This window comes from Fukomys damarensis, unplaced genomic scaffold (assembly GCF_012274545.1).
Source record: "Fukomys damarensis isolate Sample0158 unplaced genomic scaffold, DMR_v1.0_HiC HiC_scaffold_10, whole genome shotgun sequence".
NCBI classification, from domain to species: Eukaryota; Metazoa; Chordata; class Mammalia; order Rodentia; family Bathyergidae; genus Fukomys; species Fukomys damarensis.
Window position 1 is genome coordinate 34,207,460 of NW_022900922.1, and position 16,552 is coordinate 34,224,011.

General features: G+C 44.1%; 1 protein-coding gene and 1 long non-coding RNA gene across 7 annotated transcripts in view; one reads left to right on the plus strand and one right to left on the minus strand.

The window, feature by feature from the left end:
- Fars2 (phenylalanyl-tRNA synthetase 2, mitochondrial) overlaps positions 1-16,552 on the minus strand; it is a 445,419-nt gene that overhangs the window by 123,572 nt on the left and 305,295 nt on the right. For 5 of the 6 annotated variants that reach the window (XM_033761935.1, XM_010622796.3, XM_010622794.3 and 2 more), the window contains one exon: positions 11,166-11,317. The exons of the other annotated variant lie outside the window; for it this stretch is intronic. In XM_033761935.1, the coding sequence (XP_033617826.1) occupies positions 11,166-11,317 (152 nt within the window). The remainder of the gene's footprint in view (positions 1-11,165; positions 11,318-16,552) is intronic. 6 annotated transcript variants of the gene reach the window in all.
- Positions 2,145-8,671, plus strand: LOC104861386. Its single transcript, XR_780014.2, has 3 exons — positions 2,145-2,312; positions 7,463-7,615; positions 8,255-8,671. It is a non-coding gene; the product is annotated as an uncharacterized LOC104861386 (long non-coding RNA).

The following is a 16,552-nucleotide window of genomic DNA, read 5'->3' on the forward strand; positions in this document are numbered from 1 at the left end:
AATCTTAAAGAAAACCCAGTTTCTCTGTCTTCCCTGTACAGACTGGCTTACTTTTTTCTTACTTCCCTGTTTCCTTCCTGCTATGGCTTCTATCTAGATGTCCCCCAAAGCTTCACGCTGTCATAGGTGGGGCTTTTCAGAGGTAGCTGGATTTAGGGAGTGTGAGACTAGCATTAAGAGTGTGTTACACTGGGTTGGTCTATTAATTGATTTATCATAGTTCTGGCTGTGGATAATGGAAGGCCCATCCTGGGTGTGTGTGACACTAACAAATAGGCTCATAGCCTAGATGAAATATAAAGGGACAGAAAGAAGAGAGTCTCGCTGCATCTACTTCTGCTGCTCCTTGCTGCCTCTTGCCTACTCCACCAGGAACTGTTTCTCCTCTGTGATGCCCTCTGCCATGCTGCCCTCCTTTAGACCCAGCCAATGCGGACTGAAACCTCTACAAAGTCTAAGCTGAAATGAATCTCTTCTCCATTAACTTTGGGTGTCAGTGTTTTCTCCCAGGAAGTAACTAAGACAATTCCTTCAAAAATTTTCCTTGTTTCTCCTCTGTGGCAAACAAATATACAAACAAACAAACACGTTACAAATTAACCCTTTCAATTTCTATGCAACTCTGTGACTTCCCTCTTCTATTCAGAAAGGGTTTTCTCAGGTAACTATAAATTATTTCTTCCAGTTTTCCCAACCTAAAAATATGGAACTTCAAACTTTTTTGCTTTATTTTAGGTTTGGTTTGTCTTGCTTTTTGGTGGTGCTCAAATGCACAGCTTTATACAGGCCAGGCAAGGGCTCTGTTACGGAGATGCATCCTCAATCTCAAACTATATTTTGTATAGGAAATGATCAACCCTTCTTAAAATCATTTTTTCTTTTTCTCACTTATTTCCCTTTGCCTATCTGAACATTTGGCCTGAACCAAATTATTTTCAAATCAGCATTTTACTTGGAACCTGACATCCCACAGCAAGTCTTGTGTCTAAGGAACATTACCCACTCTACTCTGTGGCCCCCTGGAAGCGTGACTCACAGTAAGGCATCCTCATCCAACAGGAAGATGCTGCCAAGTGAGGCAGCTCTCAGCCTGTACAAGTCAGGTCATGACATAATGTGTGTTGTTGCTGGAATTTCTCTTTCTGTAGCATTCATTCATCAAAAATGAGTATTGAAGGCTTAAGATATTACACATCCCATATATAGTAGAAATCTAAAGATCTCGTACTTGATGGTAATTTGCAGTACAGTAGTAGAAGGAGCTATGCATACAATGCAATGGGACAGTCACTTTAACAAAAGAATGTGCTAGAAATACTTATCCCACTATCATTACAGAATTTCAAGAAATGTATACTATGTGTGTTTCTGATCAATTTACCTTTCTCTGTGCAAGACTGAAACACCACAGGACACTGGGAGGGTTCCGCAGCCTCCAGGGCGTACCCCTGGGACCAAGAGGGGGTCAATGAACACAATGGAGGTGTAACCTTGTTTGCGCAACTCTGTGGGGCTTCCAGAAATACCTAAAGCAGGGTTTGCAGGAGGCTAGGACTCTTGTGAGTGGGTAATGTGATGCAAGGGGTTACCTGAGCATGAACATAAGGAGCCCTCATTTGTACCCTAAACCTAGTGGATTCACTTCCAAAGTGTCTGGCTGGTGCACCCTCTCAGTTGCCTTGTGGTGTCTTTCTCTTCTTCCTGTAAATCTCATGGAACATTCTACCTTGATTTTCCTTGCTAGACGCCCATTTAAATTCCTACCATAACAACACTTTCCCTGGCTCCAAATTTCACATGAATAGAGAGTTGTGAAGGCACAGACTATCAGGCAAAACAAAACAAAACAACAAGTGGAAGCTGCTGAAAAGATAGGCTGGCCCATAGAGTTTCTAACTTCACCATCCCTACCTCCCTCTCCTCTTAGATTCAGTCACATTTTGGACTCCACATTCAATCTCAGCTCTCAGGATGAGATGATTGGGGGCCTGAGGCCAGCAGCTAGCAGTGGGGTATTGAGGTGGTCTCAGGGACCACTCTGCTGTGACATCAGTGTCCCACACCCCATGGAACTGGTCTCCACATTCCTCAGTAACTAAGCCTTCCATAGGAACTTTTCTCCCCTGGGGACCAGACTGCTGGGCCCTGAGTGCTGCAGGTGCCACCAGCTAACATCTGTGTGTACTGTCAGTCCCCATCCTGGAGCTAACCCTGCTCCATCTCTGTTGCCACCTCAGTGCACCCTCCTGGCTGTAACCTCAGCTACACCAAGTTTAGGGAAGTGACCATCCAGCTCCCAGGCAGATGACAGTGTGAGTGAGTCATGCCCTAACTTTCTTTGTTACAGGTGCCCAGACTGTCTTTCAGAAGATCAGCAAGGGGAGACCCTATCTGCCAGACCTTCCTATGCTGTGCAGAAATGTGTATTTCTCAAGACTGGCTTTGCTAGATGGCACCTGAATATCCTTGAGAACCTTACAAATCACAGGCTCTTCTTTAGAGACTTGGCATCCAGCTCTATAATTAAGACACAGTCCAGTTGCGCAGGAATTCACAAATCTCTTGGTTCCTAAGACAACACCCACGTTGTCTCTGAGGGCCGAGGGACACTCACGGCCGAGCCGGGTGATACAAATGCCACAGCATCACTGGGGTGCACAGGGGAATGGAGAGGCCTCCCATGGTGTCTCTGGACATCAAATCTGGGTGGCAGCAGGATGAATGAGTGACCCTATGAACTGGGGTAACAAAGCTGAAGACCCCAAAACAATTCAGTATCTGGCTTTTAATCATCCCCCGTGCTAGGGTGGGACTCATCCTCCTCCCATTTCTGCCAGGGACTCTGTGGCTTATTTTCCCCTCTCAGGTGACTCTTGGTGTGCACCTTAACTTGCTTTATTTAATCTGATCAGCTGTCAGGGGAGGAAGAGGGAACCATCCCAGGATGGCAGCTACTCATTCTGTAATTTAGTCTGTTTTCTGTGGCTCTAACAGAATATCTGAGGCTGAGGCATTTATTTAAAAAGGTGGTTTACTTTGGTTCATGGTTCTACAGGCTGGGGCATTCATGACCTGTCAACCACACCTGGTGAGAGGCGACTGCTTCCCCAGGCATGGTAGAAAGAGAGGGGAAGCAGGTGAGCGGAAGAGACCACGTGACAAGAAAGGCCGAGGAGGCTGAGGAAGCAGGGCTTGCTCTGCGAGGATCTGCTCTCCCAGTGAGGAACTCTGTCCCACAGAGCAGAACTCAGCCCTGGAAGACAGCGCTCATCCACCCTGGTGGGCCACAACTCTGGGACCCACACACCTCCAGGCACTGCCACAGGGAAGAAGTGTCCCACCAAGCTTTGGCAGGGACAAATGACAAGCAAACCATAGCATCCTGCATGGTGGAAAGAAAGGGTTTGATCTGTACTTTACAGACAAGAACCCAGGATGTTGGTGAAAGTAACATACAGAGAACTCCCAGAGGAGGGCATGGCTCCCATGTCACCCCTTGCGGAGCTGTGTACCTGGGCAGGTCTCTGCAGATGAATGGCTAGGTGCCGGCCTCTCTCCTGGCTTCTCCTGGGGCCTGGATGGGACAGCCCTGAAGGCAATACCAAAGAATCCTTCAACCAACTGTGATGCTCTGGGGACCAGGCAAACAAGGTGTTCAGGGGCTGAATTAATTGCACTTTCATCCGTCTAACACTGGTAGCAAACAGGGCTGCCATGTGACAGTAGCGACAGGCACCCTTTCTGGAAAGCTGGAAAAAGAAGGCTGGTGGAAGAGGAAGGGTAGGAAAAAACAAACATCCAGGCTAACTAAAAATATTTGTGAGAATTGTTTTCTCTGCTGTCTGAACCACAACAAAAGTTCTACCCAGGACGTCAGCCTTGCCATAGATATGGCAAAGGAGGGGAGGAGCCAGGAGCCAGGAGAGTTCTAAGGCAGATCTGGCTGGCTCTGGGCATCTGCTTGGTACCACACCTTGTCAATTTCACAGGGACAAACTTCTGACCAGTTTCCCGTGTCCAGGGCTCTCGTAAGATTAGCTGCCACTGGTTTTCCACTGCCAGCCAATTTTGAAGGTCAGGCAAGTGCACTGATTTTGCTCTGTCAGAAGAAACAAGACCAGGAATGATTTGCAAACCAGAGATGCCAACCCATGTGGCACCGTGCACAGCACCTTCCCAACACTGGCTGCAGAGCTCTCTGACCAGCACCTCAGTCAATTTGCAGAGTGTTTCTTCCTTTTCTGATTAAAAGTTTATCCTCACATTGCAGGAAGAACATGCATCATTTCAGAGTAACACTTCTATTGCGAATTGCATTCTGCTTCCCCTCATTACCACAACTCCCCAGCCAGATGCATCTGGCTGCCAAATCCATGACTCCTGGCTCTGCCAAGGTTGTTCTCTATTTTAAAGAACAAGCCAGATAGGCGGTCGAAGTTATTATTTTCTATTGCAATACCTAACAATTTTTCTTTAAAAACTTGTGCAATTTTCAAAGCATTTCGCATATGAAGCTACATCTAATTTTCATAGCTACTGCTTAAGGAAAGTACTACTTCTGGTGGTACAGGAGGGAAATGAGACTTGGAGAACCCAATATAATATCACATGTGTGAATAGTCAGGATGGAGCCAGGCATGGTGGAACACGTCTGTAACCCCAGTTCTCTGGGAGGCCGAGGCAGGAAGACTCCAAGTTCAAGCCGGATCTGGGAAGCTCAGTGAGATGCTATCTCAAAGTAAAAAATAAAGAAGGGGTGGGGAGATGTAGCACAGTGTAAAGGTTCTGGGTTCAATCCCCTATAATACATAAAAGAATCAACTCATGGCTTCCAAGTATCTATCTAAACTTTTTCCACTAAATAATTACATTGCCCCTACCAACTGCATCACAAGCTATTTCAAGTCATTTGCCAGGCACTCCTCTGAGGAAGGAAGGACCCATCAATCAACCACCCATCCAACACTATGGGTGAGACCCCCTCCACCACAGCATACACCAAGGATGAGCCACTGCCTTAGTCCATGTCTGCTGCTACCACAAAATATCTGTAAACAGGGCCATTTATAAGCCATAGAAATGATTTCTCAGCTCTGGAAGTTGGAAGCCCAAGATCAAGATGCCAGTAGAGTCTGTTCATGGTGAGGGCTGCTCTGTGCTTCTCAGGGGGTTCCTGTTTTGCATCTTCACACAGCAGAGGGCTGAAAGGGAGAAGGAATAAAAGCTGCTCCCTTGCATGCATGCAGAGGACCAGGGCTGGGCAGCTCTCTGGAGCCCCCTTCACATGGCATTCGTCTCTCACACAGGCAGAGTTCTGGAGACTTAACCACCTGCCCTGGCCTCACCGCTTAGGACCCCACAACAGGTATCAGGCCCCAACATGAACCTGGGAGGAACTCAAATACTCAAGCCATAGTGACTACTCTGCCATGGGCCCCTAAGGGGTTCCTGTTAAGTGGAACAGCTTAGGGAAGTTTAAATGCAAGCAAAGAATAAAAGATACAAATGAACCCACAAGGAGCTGCCACAGAGACTTCTGTACTGGGAGAAGATGAGGAGTGACTGGGCAAGAGGGAGATGCCTTTGGGTGTTGATTTCAAATAAATGTCCCGTCCTTCCAGTTGAAGTCGCTGTAGAAAGTGGGGCTGGGCTGTTTTATCAGTGGCCCCTGACAGGCCCACAGTGGGTTCCTGACCCAAGAGTGGCCCGTCCAGTCTCCCCAGAACCCCAGAAGGCAGCCTGGTGCAAAGGACTGTGCAAAGAGGTAATGCCACTGAGTACACTGGTTCCTTCCTGAATTTGTCCTGGGATAATGGAGAAGACTGGGTCAGAAAGACTGCAGGTCATTCAGAATGAGGCAGAGGTTAGTGTGTGTATGCGGTGGGGAGGGGAGGGCCGGGAAAGGCACAGACTAGGCGGGAGGAGGACAGGGAGGGGAGGTGCTGGAAGGCCCCGGAGCAGAGGGCTCTGGCCCTTAGCCCTGCCTCAGTCCCAGAGCAGTCTGCAGATCTGACTCCAGGGCATCCTAAACAAGACCTCTTTGACCCAGGAAATCTGGCTTGGGTGTGTTGAGAGGGGGCCCGGTGAAAGACTCCCTTCAGAACTCGAGGATACACGATTACAAGTGTTTGCCCATTCCCACTTGTACCTCGCTTTTAAAAACTGTAAGTAAAAGGTCACAAAATGGAACATAACCAGGAAGAAGACTGGGTAGAGGGGAAGAGAGGTGGTCGTCACCCCAGTGACCTGTAGATCAGGGACGCGGGAACCTGCCTGCAACCACAAGGACAGGACCGCAGCCCTCTGGGGAGCAGTGCAGTGGGGACCTCACTGTTGGGAGAGTTCTCACCGGCACCCTTCTGGAGCGATACTTAGATACAAATCAGTTCAAATCGAACTCTCAGCAGGGTCGGTCTTAGACCTAAACCCAACCTGTCCTACTTCACATTCTACCTCAGAACTCACCGGTGCCCCAGCCGGCTGCGCCTCCATAGGCACGGGCAGTGGAGACAGGACCGTCCCCAACGGCTTTACTCTTGCCGTGCAGGCCGGGCTGGAAATGCCATGAGCCACTGCACAGGAGGAGGAGACACATACATTTCACAGCGTTCTTCCTCCGACTGCGTGAAGTCAGACTGAAGAGGACCCGATATCGCGGAGGGCTAGGAGGTGGTGTCAACGTTCACGCGGGTGCGCAACTTCATCTAGCTTACTGGCACAGGGCACCACGCGTACTGGGTCATGGCCTCACATCCGTCCGCGCATTCCGTCTCTGAGCCATGGGAAACCCCCTGCCAGGTCAGCGGCCGCAGACTGAGTGCGGAGACCCTGGGAAGCAGCCTGAACCACGCTGGAGCGAAACGCCCTTTGTCTCTATATTTCTCCACCTGCCTGACATTAGGAACTACTGCTCAGCCTTTCGGGATTCCCCGAAATATCCTGGGATCTTTTCTTGTTCAAAGAATGATACTCAGTTTGTCTGCCACCTTGTTTACCTCTGGGAGTCCCCTCTGTGCTTCACTCAGTCCTAGCATGGGTCTCCGTTCTTGTTTTGTTTTGTTTCAGTTCTAGGCATTGAACCCCTGGCCTTTGCAATAAGCTTTATCACCAGTACTCTCATTTTTTATTTTGAGACAGGGTCTTGCACGGTTGCTAAATTGCCCAGGCTGGGCATGAACTAGAGATCCCCCTGCCTTGGCCTCCCAAAGTGCTGAGATTAGTGTGTGCATCACCACATTTGGCTCCATCACATTTTTCCTGCTCTCTAGGGCTATTTAGCAACATTTCTTTTATTTTAAATAAACTGAGGTCAGCAGGTGACTGACAAACAAGCTCAGGTGACTGTCCAGGGGTCACCACCCAGGGGAGTGGGTAGGATGCTCAGAAAGGGACAAACTCCCAGCAGAGGATTCTGGAATTTGTTGGGAGGGGGCTTAAACAATTATACCTTCCTCTCCCCTAGATCAGGGTCCACACACTTTGAAGCCTGTGGGTCCCATCCAACTTGAACACTTTGCCTGAATGTGGCCTGGCTCAGCGTGGTTGTTCTGAAAGGGCAGAGCTGAGTGGAGCTGAGACAACGGAGAGACCAATAACCCAGCCCGAAACAGAAAAGGTCTGTCATGCCTTGCCCTGGACACTTCTTGGGAGTCAGTACAGAGTGGGCCACCATTACTAAATACTGTGTCCTTTTCCTTGAACTCGAGTTTTAAGGAAACTTCTAGAAATACCACTAAACGTGTCTACTTAGTAATCACTGGTCATATCTGCCACCTTGCTGTAGTGGAGGTTCAGAAGGACAGTCTTTATTTGGGTAGAAAATTGCTCTGCTAAGATACTGGACTATTTTATTTTATAACCAAGTGCTGGCAGTGTTTACTACTGAAGGACTAAGCAATCTCCCCCACGGGAACCTTACTGCAGGCACCAAGCCCCCTATCAAGATGGATGCATGACCTAGGCAGGATAATCATCTGGCACTGCTCCAAAATGGAGCCTTTGAAATTTATAAAATGGCTATTTAAGCGGTGCTGAGATCAATGCCAACAAGAGGTGATTTTGGGGTGACTGCTTCAAATTTTCACCCGGAAAGTACTATCTTCTTCAGAAAATCACCAATTAGCATGGAGCTGTGTGAGCAGACTTGTATGAATGGAGTATTTCTAATACAGTCAGGTGACAGTTCTGTTGTCTGTTTGTTATTTTATTTTTTACTTTTATGGGCTCTGCCTGCTTGCTCTGCCTGGGTCCACAGGCCCCCAACACCACTCCCACAGCAATCTCTCTAATTAATTACCAAGCCATTCAGCATTTGCCTTCATAGCTGCATCACTGTCACCCATGGCGGGGAAAGTCTCCTCATTCAGCCTGGCCCAGCCACATCTACCCCAACAGCCAGCCCCACGGAGAATCCTCTCCACACTCTCCAAAGGACTGTGGAGGCAGAGATCAAGAATGAGCTCGAATTCATGATTCTACTAACAAGAGTGGGGAAAATGACAAGTTCCTATGCCTCTGGCATCTTGGTGAGTACTCAGAAATTAGTTTTGGTCCAATCTTTTTCATCCTTTATGAAAATTAAAGCTAGACTTTAGTATCCACATGGGAACTCCTGGAAATGTCCAGGGTTGGACTGGCACTTCACAGCATCAGCACCCCAGGCTACCCCATATGTTTCATTTCCTATAGAGCCCATCTGCAAGTTACTAAATATATTTAAAGGCTGCCCAAAGCAACTGAAATAAGGGAGTGGCCAAGTGGGAGGAAGTGAAGGGGGAAACAGAGTGGCACATTCAGCAAAACATACTGCTTCTGGAGCCGGAAGTTACAGTGTGAAGTACAAGGACAGTCCATTCGTAAGTGCTGACACTGAGAAAAGAAGGATAAATCCTCATTTCTTAGCAAGTACAGATGTGAGGCAGGAGCCAGACCCACATAAAATATCAGAGAGATGGGCCAAATTTAAAGACTTGGTTTCTTGGCAGTAGAGAACAAGAAAGCCATAAGGCTATGGAAAGGCCCCCAGACACTACCTGCCATGCCCACCTCAGCCTCACCTCCAAACCCTGAGCCCAGAGTGGGTCCAGGAAACCCAAAGCATCCAACATGGGCATCAGAAAAGCAGTCACATATCTGAGACTTATCTATCAATTAAGAATCAAGGAAAAAGTGAGGACAGTGGTAGAAAAACTTACTACCATGTGAAAGTTGTAGAAAAATACTGCCACTGGTGCATATGAAATTTTGGTTAAATATTTTCCAATAAAATTCAAAGCTACAGGAAGCAATTCTTGATGAAGGAAGATCACAAAACAGAAATAAGTCAGAGAAAAGATAGCAAGAAAATAGGAGGAGCTAGAATGTGAGCTTGCAGAATCTAGAAAAGCAGGGAAAAAGTGTCTGAAGAGGAATAGAGAACCAGGAGAAAATGCAAGAAGAGAAAGAGAAGTAAAGGGAGGAAAGTACATCAACTGGAGTAGAAATAAAAAGATTTAAAATGTTAGAGAGCAGTCATAGGTACAGAGTCAGACAAAGATTACTGGGATCCCCAAAGGATGAAAAGGACCAAAATACATTCTTAAAATAGGATTCAAGAAAACTTCCCTGAAACAATGCAAAATCAAATCTGATTTGTGAGACAGCAATATAGCAGGAGGAGCAGGTCAACATTGAGGAGTATCCTGATAAAGTTACTCAACTTTTAAGGCGAGAAAAGAGTCTTTCGGGATGAAAAGTAAAAAGATCAAGCCTGTGAAATAGGAGGAGGTGGAGCCTGGACAGAAGAGGAGGGGCAACTGTAGCTGTAACCTGGAAGGTTTTACCTCCCTCCATGGCTCCTCCTTTATTCTCTCTGCTTCCTGGCCAATCTGCAGTGAGTAGCTTTCCTGCCCTGCAGCTAGCCAACCATAGACTGAAAATGTGGCCAAAATAAAACTCTCCTCCTTTAAGTCGTGGGTGTCCGTTACTTTTGTCCCACTGAAGAGAAAGTGACTAAGATGGGTTATTATTTCCACAAGTCCTTGAGCAAATTTCTAGATGATATTCAGCCACCTAGGTAAGTGAGAAAACTGAAGCAAGGACCTGGCCATGGGCACTAAACATCTTTATCTAGGGAAAGAAGAGTTCATAAAACAAAGCAGGACAGGATTGAATATGGAACCCATATTGTATCCCAGATGCACAGATGCTCTGGCCATGTAGATAGGACACAGTGTAAAGTCAGGAAGCCAGGGGAGAATGAAGGTGAAGGCGAGACAAGATGTGGTGGCTGCCCTTCTCCTTCTCTGACAGTGGGGAGCCACATGGCTCATTTAAAGGGGATAAATTAGAGGGGTAACTGGATTACTTCCGGGATATCCAACTGTAGTCTGGACAAATCCCAAATCCCAGACCTCGCATGGTCTGGTCCTGCCTAGCCCCGCGGACAAATCTCTCCCCAGCAGTCACCTCTTTTCACCCACCTTCCCTTGCTCCTTGAGCTATGTCACTGCCACCTATGCCTACATTTGCATGTGCAATCATCCCCCAAGATTTATATCTGCTTTCTGCAATGTTTCGTCACAGTCTGCCATGCTTCCTTTCCTCCACTTCAGCAATCCAACGAGGGCTGCCCTGCCTCCCGACAGAAATGAGTTCTTAGTTACAGCCAATCCATTTCGCCTCACACTACTTGTGTAATGATTTATTTAATGTCTGCCTCTCCCATGAGACTGTGAACTCCAAGAAGGTAGAACAAAGCCCACTAGGAACCCACTGAAGTTCTGAGACCTAACACAGATCTTGGCACGTGGGAAGTGCTTAATAAATGTGCATTGCGAGACTGACAAAACAGCATGTCCTCTACAAACCACACTTTCTCTGCCTCAGCTCCTTTGCACCCACAAAGCAATTGGGAAGAAATCACTTCCAAAGGCAATACTGAGAATGGCAAGATCTTTAAAACATTCTGTTCCATACACTTCCTTTACTAAGAAGGCAGGAAAGAATAAAAATGCACATTAGAAAGACTTTCAGAGGGCAGTGATTAAGAGTTTTCTCACAAGTCATCCATTCATTATAAATTTAGAAGACATGTTGTCTCAGGTACACTTGGTTCTATTGTCTTACCACATGCTATTTGTTACACAGAGACAGCAGAGGACAAAATCAGGAAACTCTTCACTTACTTTGGATGTTCAAACTTGTCTATGAGATCAACCTTCTCTACCAGGTCTCCTCCAATGGTTCGGACTAAGTCATAGAAGTCATTTTCTGCATAATTCTCAGAGGGCAACCAGAAGGAAATGTCATTTGTCATTGCAGGATATTTGCTAAGAGGCTAACAATACAAGAGAAGAGAAAGACAGAATGCATTTGTTAGTTGGATGAGAATTAATTTTTCATAGAAAGTTTAACTTGGTTAATTAGGAAATGCCAGTAAAACATTACTTTAGCATTTTAATTTTCAGGAACAAAATGAACTTAAAAGATAAATCAGTATTCAAAATTAGCAAATTTCATTCCAAATGCTACACATTTCTTATAACATTTATGTATAACATTATCATATATTATATTTATATTGCAATTAATGCCCAATCCAGTATAAAGCAATTGGAATAGAACATATTTTGGTTTTTCCCATTTGAATACTAGAGGAGAAAAGTTCAAATTTAATTAACATGCAATTCATTAACTTGAGATACTTTCAGGAAGCTATCTTAATAGAGAAATAAGTAAGGGCTTGTCGAAACTGGTATCTCAATTAGTAACATCATTATTTGCTAGCATTTCTAATTATTAAAATAAAGGACTAGATTGATAACCAGTCATTTATTTTTCAAATTATGCATTTAATGATATGATAAATACAAACATAACCATTTTCCCCAATTTATTTCACTTTTCCCTGGTTTATTGGCTCACTAGTTCATCGTTATATTGGACAGATATTTAAGATATGTTTAGAAGTTACTGCACTTGTGCACATCCCTATGCCATATGCACATCAGCTATATACAATGACTATGTTATGTCATATATACATTTATATTATGGTTTACATCTAAAATGTCCCCAAAACTCTCATATGTCAGAGGTGGAACTTTCGCAAGGTGATTGGTCATGGGGGCACTATATTATTAGTGGATTAGTCATATGATGAGTTCATAGGTGAAAGTGAAGGTAGGTTTTGAGTGCAGGAAGAGGTAGGCACTGGTGTCACCCTCCCACCCCCTTCTCTCTAGATCCTTCTACTCTGTTTCCTGGCTGCCATGGATTGGGCAGCTATCCTCTGCCAGGATCTTCTGCCATGGTATTTCTGATTTGCAGCCAGCTGACCATGGACGTCTCTTGAAATCATGATCCAAAATAAACCTCTGCTCCTTTAAGTTGTGTATGTCACGTATTTTGTCCCTGTGATGACAAAGCTGACCAATAAACATGCAAAAAAAAAAAACTCCATCTATAGGCTACTGCCACAGAAAAAATGTGCTATTAGGTAACTTTGAAATATGACAGATGTTTCTGTATCCTCTCTTCTGTTCCATTGATTCACGTGTCTGTTTTTGTGCCAGTATGTGCCATTTTTAATCACTGTTGCTTTGTTGTATACTTGGAAGTCACGTATCATGATACCTCCTGCTTTGCTTTTCTTGCCCAACATTGCTTTTGCTAGTCTGTGTCTCTTCTGGTTCCATATGAATTTTAGGATTATTTTCCCTAGTTTTGTGAAGAACACTGGTACTTTGTTTGGGATTGCATTGAATCTGTTCAACAGTTAAAGGAGTGTAGCCAATTAAATAATACTGGTTCTGCGTGTCCAGGAGCAGGGGACATCTTTCCATTTTCTGATGTTCTCTTCAGTCTCCTTTTTCAGCATACTGTAGTTTTTGTTGTAGAGATCTTTCACTTCATTGGTTAGGTTAATTCCTAGGTATCTGATTTTTCTTGATATTAATCTGAATAGTATTATTTTCATAATGTTTTTCTCACTGAGTCCATACTGGTATACACAAATGCTATTGATTTTTGCATTTTTTTGTATTCTGCTACAATGCTGAAATTGATTATTAATTCCAAGATGTTTTTGGTGGAATTCTTTGGGTCATCTATGTAGAGCAACACTTCATTTGCAAATAATGATAATTTGGGTTCTTCCTTTCCTTTATGTATCCCTTTTATTTCTTTTTCTTTTCTGATTGCTCTGGCTAATATTTCAATTACTTGAGATGGTGACAGTTGGCATCCTTGTCTTATTCCTGATTTTAGAGGCAAAGCTTTCAGTTTTAACATGATGTTAGCTGCTGGTTTCTCATAATTTTTATCGAATTTAGGTATGCTCTTTCTGTATCTATTTTATTCAGGCGAGGTGTTGGATTTTGTCAAAAGCCCTCTTTCCACATCCATTGATATGATCTTATGGGCTCATAAACTAGTGCAACCACTATGGAAAATGGATGCAGGAAAATATAATGTTAAGTGAAATACAACAGACATATAAACTTAAATGCCATACGATATCGCTCTCATTTGAATAAGGCAAAGTACAAAGAGTAAAGGAATAGATGGATAGAAGGAAACAGGAGATAGACCTCTTGCAAATGGAAAGGGGTCCAGGAGACTGGGGGCCAGAGGAGACAGAAAAGGGAAGTATGAAGGTTTAAGATATGCCATGTACAGGTACAAAATACCCACAATGAATATAAACATTATACATCATGGGCTAAGAATAATAATAACAACAAGAATAAAAATGAAGAAAAGGGATTTAGACAGAGGGAGGTGGGTGGGAGAAAACAAGCTGTATTATGTACATGTACCTGCCCCCTCAAATAAGTGTAAATATCATATACTGTAAACCTGTACTAAAGATAACCTATTCTCACCACTGCTCTGTCATGCCACACATCCCAAGGATGTGCAAAAGTAAGAGCTATGAATTAAATGACTGGAATGAAATAGGCCATTTATGATTTGAAATTTGACTTTTTAGAATGGCTTTGACATGCAGCCTGATGCTAAATACTCTTCTTACCCTTTCCTCGCCTTACTTTTGTTGCACTGTGGCTACTGTGGCCTCTAATGTGAAACAGTCCTCATTTTACTAGGTGGGGCTCCTCCCAGAGACCTGTAACATTTTCCCCATTTGCCCTTCAGTAAACCCCATCAGTACCAATGACTGACACTTGTATCCCTGAGAACTGTCTTCTTCCCTGATTGGTTTGGGGCAGGGAGAAGATGGAATCCTGTGCTTTCCAGACCCGGGACACCCCAACCCGCCCCTGTAGCTCCTGCTCCTCCAGGTTTCCTGATGGCACAGGCTGCACTCTAGGCAGAAGTCTAGCTCTTCTGCACACCAGCGCCCTCTAGGAGGTACCCAACGAACTCAGCCTGACCTGACCACAGGAAGGTGGCCAGGCCCCCACTTCCCAAGTTTTCCAACAGAGTTTGGATTTTAAGATACAATAATCCTTGTATTTTCAAAAGTGGCAATTCTCTGTCTCCTGTGGGGCCATGACTTGGTTTTTTCAGATGCTATTTCTTTTTCCTTTTGCTGAAAGGGTTAGGCTTCTTCAAAGCTTGCTTCTTACTAAGTTTTACTCTGCTGTCCTTTTAATCCTTCGCCAGGCCCACTTTCCGTCTTCACTCAACCCTTCGCACCCTGCCCTGGACTTGCATGTGGGCAGTGTAGGGGCTGAAGCAGCAGAGACAAGGTACTACAGAGGAGAGGACAGCCCTGATGCTTCTTTCCTCCCCAGTTAACTCTGTGATTACTGCTTACTTTTTGTTTAATTAATATACCTGTGCTCTTTTTCTCTTACTTGTGTGAAAGATTAACTCAAGTCTTCACAGGCTTTCTTGTTTTTTAAATAAAGGCATATAAGGTCACAGATGTCTCTCTTTCAGATGTATCACACGCTTTAATGTGCTGTATTTCATTGTTCAGTTGCAAATATATTTCCTATTGCTACTTTTTGACAATGAGTATTTTTTTAGTTTTGAAATACATGAGTTTGGTGGCTTATAAAATATGTTTTTATTTCCAGTTTCAAAGTTAATTGCAGTGATATCAGAAAGCACCATGACAGTCACTCCTGGCTATGTTGAAACTTGCTTTGTTACACAGATTATGGTCACTTTTGAAAATCCTTTCAGAGTGCTGGGAAAGTTGTATGTGCTCTGATTTTGGTGTGCAATCACACACACACAAACACCACTTCTTCACTGAGGGTCATCAAGGGTTAGAGTAGTGTAGTTCAGTGGAAGAGTGTGAGGCTCAGTTTGAGCTCTAGTAAAACACAAATACACACTCCAGTATGCAAACATGCACACACATGCACACACACAATGCACAAATCTTCTATATATTTTCTAATAGTCTATTTGTTTGCTCTTCCTGACCTATAAGTTTATAATAAAAATAATAAAAATCTCCCACTACTGTCACTTTATAAATTTATCCCCGAAACTCTGTATTTCATTTCACCCCCCTACCATACCAGGGATCAAACTCAGGACCTTACACTTGTGAAGCAGGCCCAGGGCCACTGAACTAAATCCCCAGCCCTAAAGATTTTTTCTCTTAAACAAAATGAATTTCACTTAAAGACCAATAATTTTTTCTTCTTATACTGTTTGTATAGTGCAACAAATATAACATTTATTGAAACACATTTGTGTGTGTGCGTGTATATACTTACATGTGTACGTGTTTTGCTGGAGTTCAAAAGTACAGCCTCATACATGCTAAGCACTCTCTTTACCCCTGAACTACACTATTCCAAGCCCATTCCTCCAGCCCTTGATGACCTTTTCTTAAAAAAAAAAAGTTTCAAAAAACTGCTAACCAGGGCAAAACACATATGTCAATATTTTAAATGAAATTTGAAGAACTCAAATAGCGAAAAAAAGAACAACCCACAAATTAAGATTAGTTAGTGTCAGCGAGATGTTCCTGAAAGAAATTATATAATCTTTGTTTCAGAAATTGTTGAAAAAGAGTCTACTACTCTTCTTGACTTTAGATATGTGGACCACGTAAACTCACAGTTTTCCTGAGTATTCCCTTCCACTTCTTCCCAGGCTGAGAGGAGGAGGAGTAGAGTAGTAGACATAGCTCTTCCTCACTACGAGTGCCCTGGATTTGGGTGAGGAAGCAGAAGCAGCCCCTTCATCACAGGCACTGTAGACTTTGGCTAATCCACACTGGCAAAAGAGTCAATGATTGAAATACTATACTGTACCTCATAAATATGCACCATTACTATGGGACAGTTAAAAATTAAACACTACTTTGAGACATGGTTATTTATGCCCACAGCCAGTCCAGGTGTGGGCAGGATCTTCTGTTTCATCAATGAAATGGAGTCACAACTGCGCCAGGATTAAAGCAGTCTTTGTTGAGAGTAGCATTTTGTTTTTGAACCTTTCCTCCTATTTAAGGTGCTGGAACAAGGTCCTGATCCTCAGAGTGGCTCCTTGGGTTTAGTGGGTCAGCTTAATATATTTACTTTTACTGTGATTACAAATACATTACATACAAAATAAATATGCATGAAAAATATATATAGTA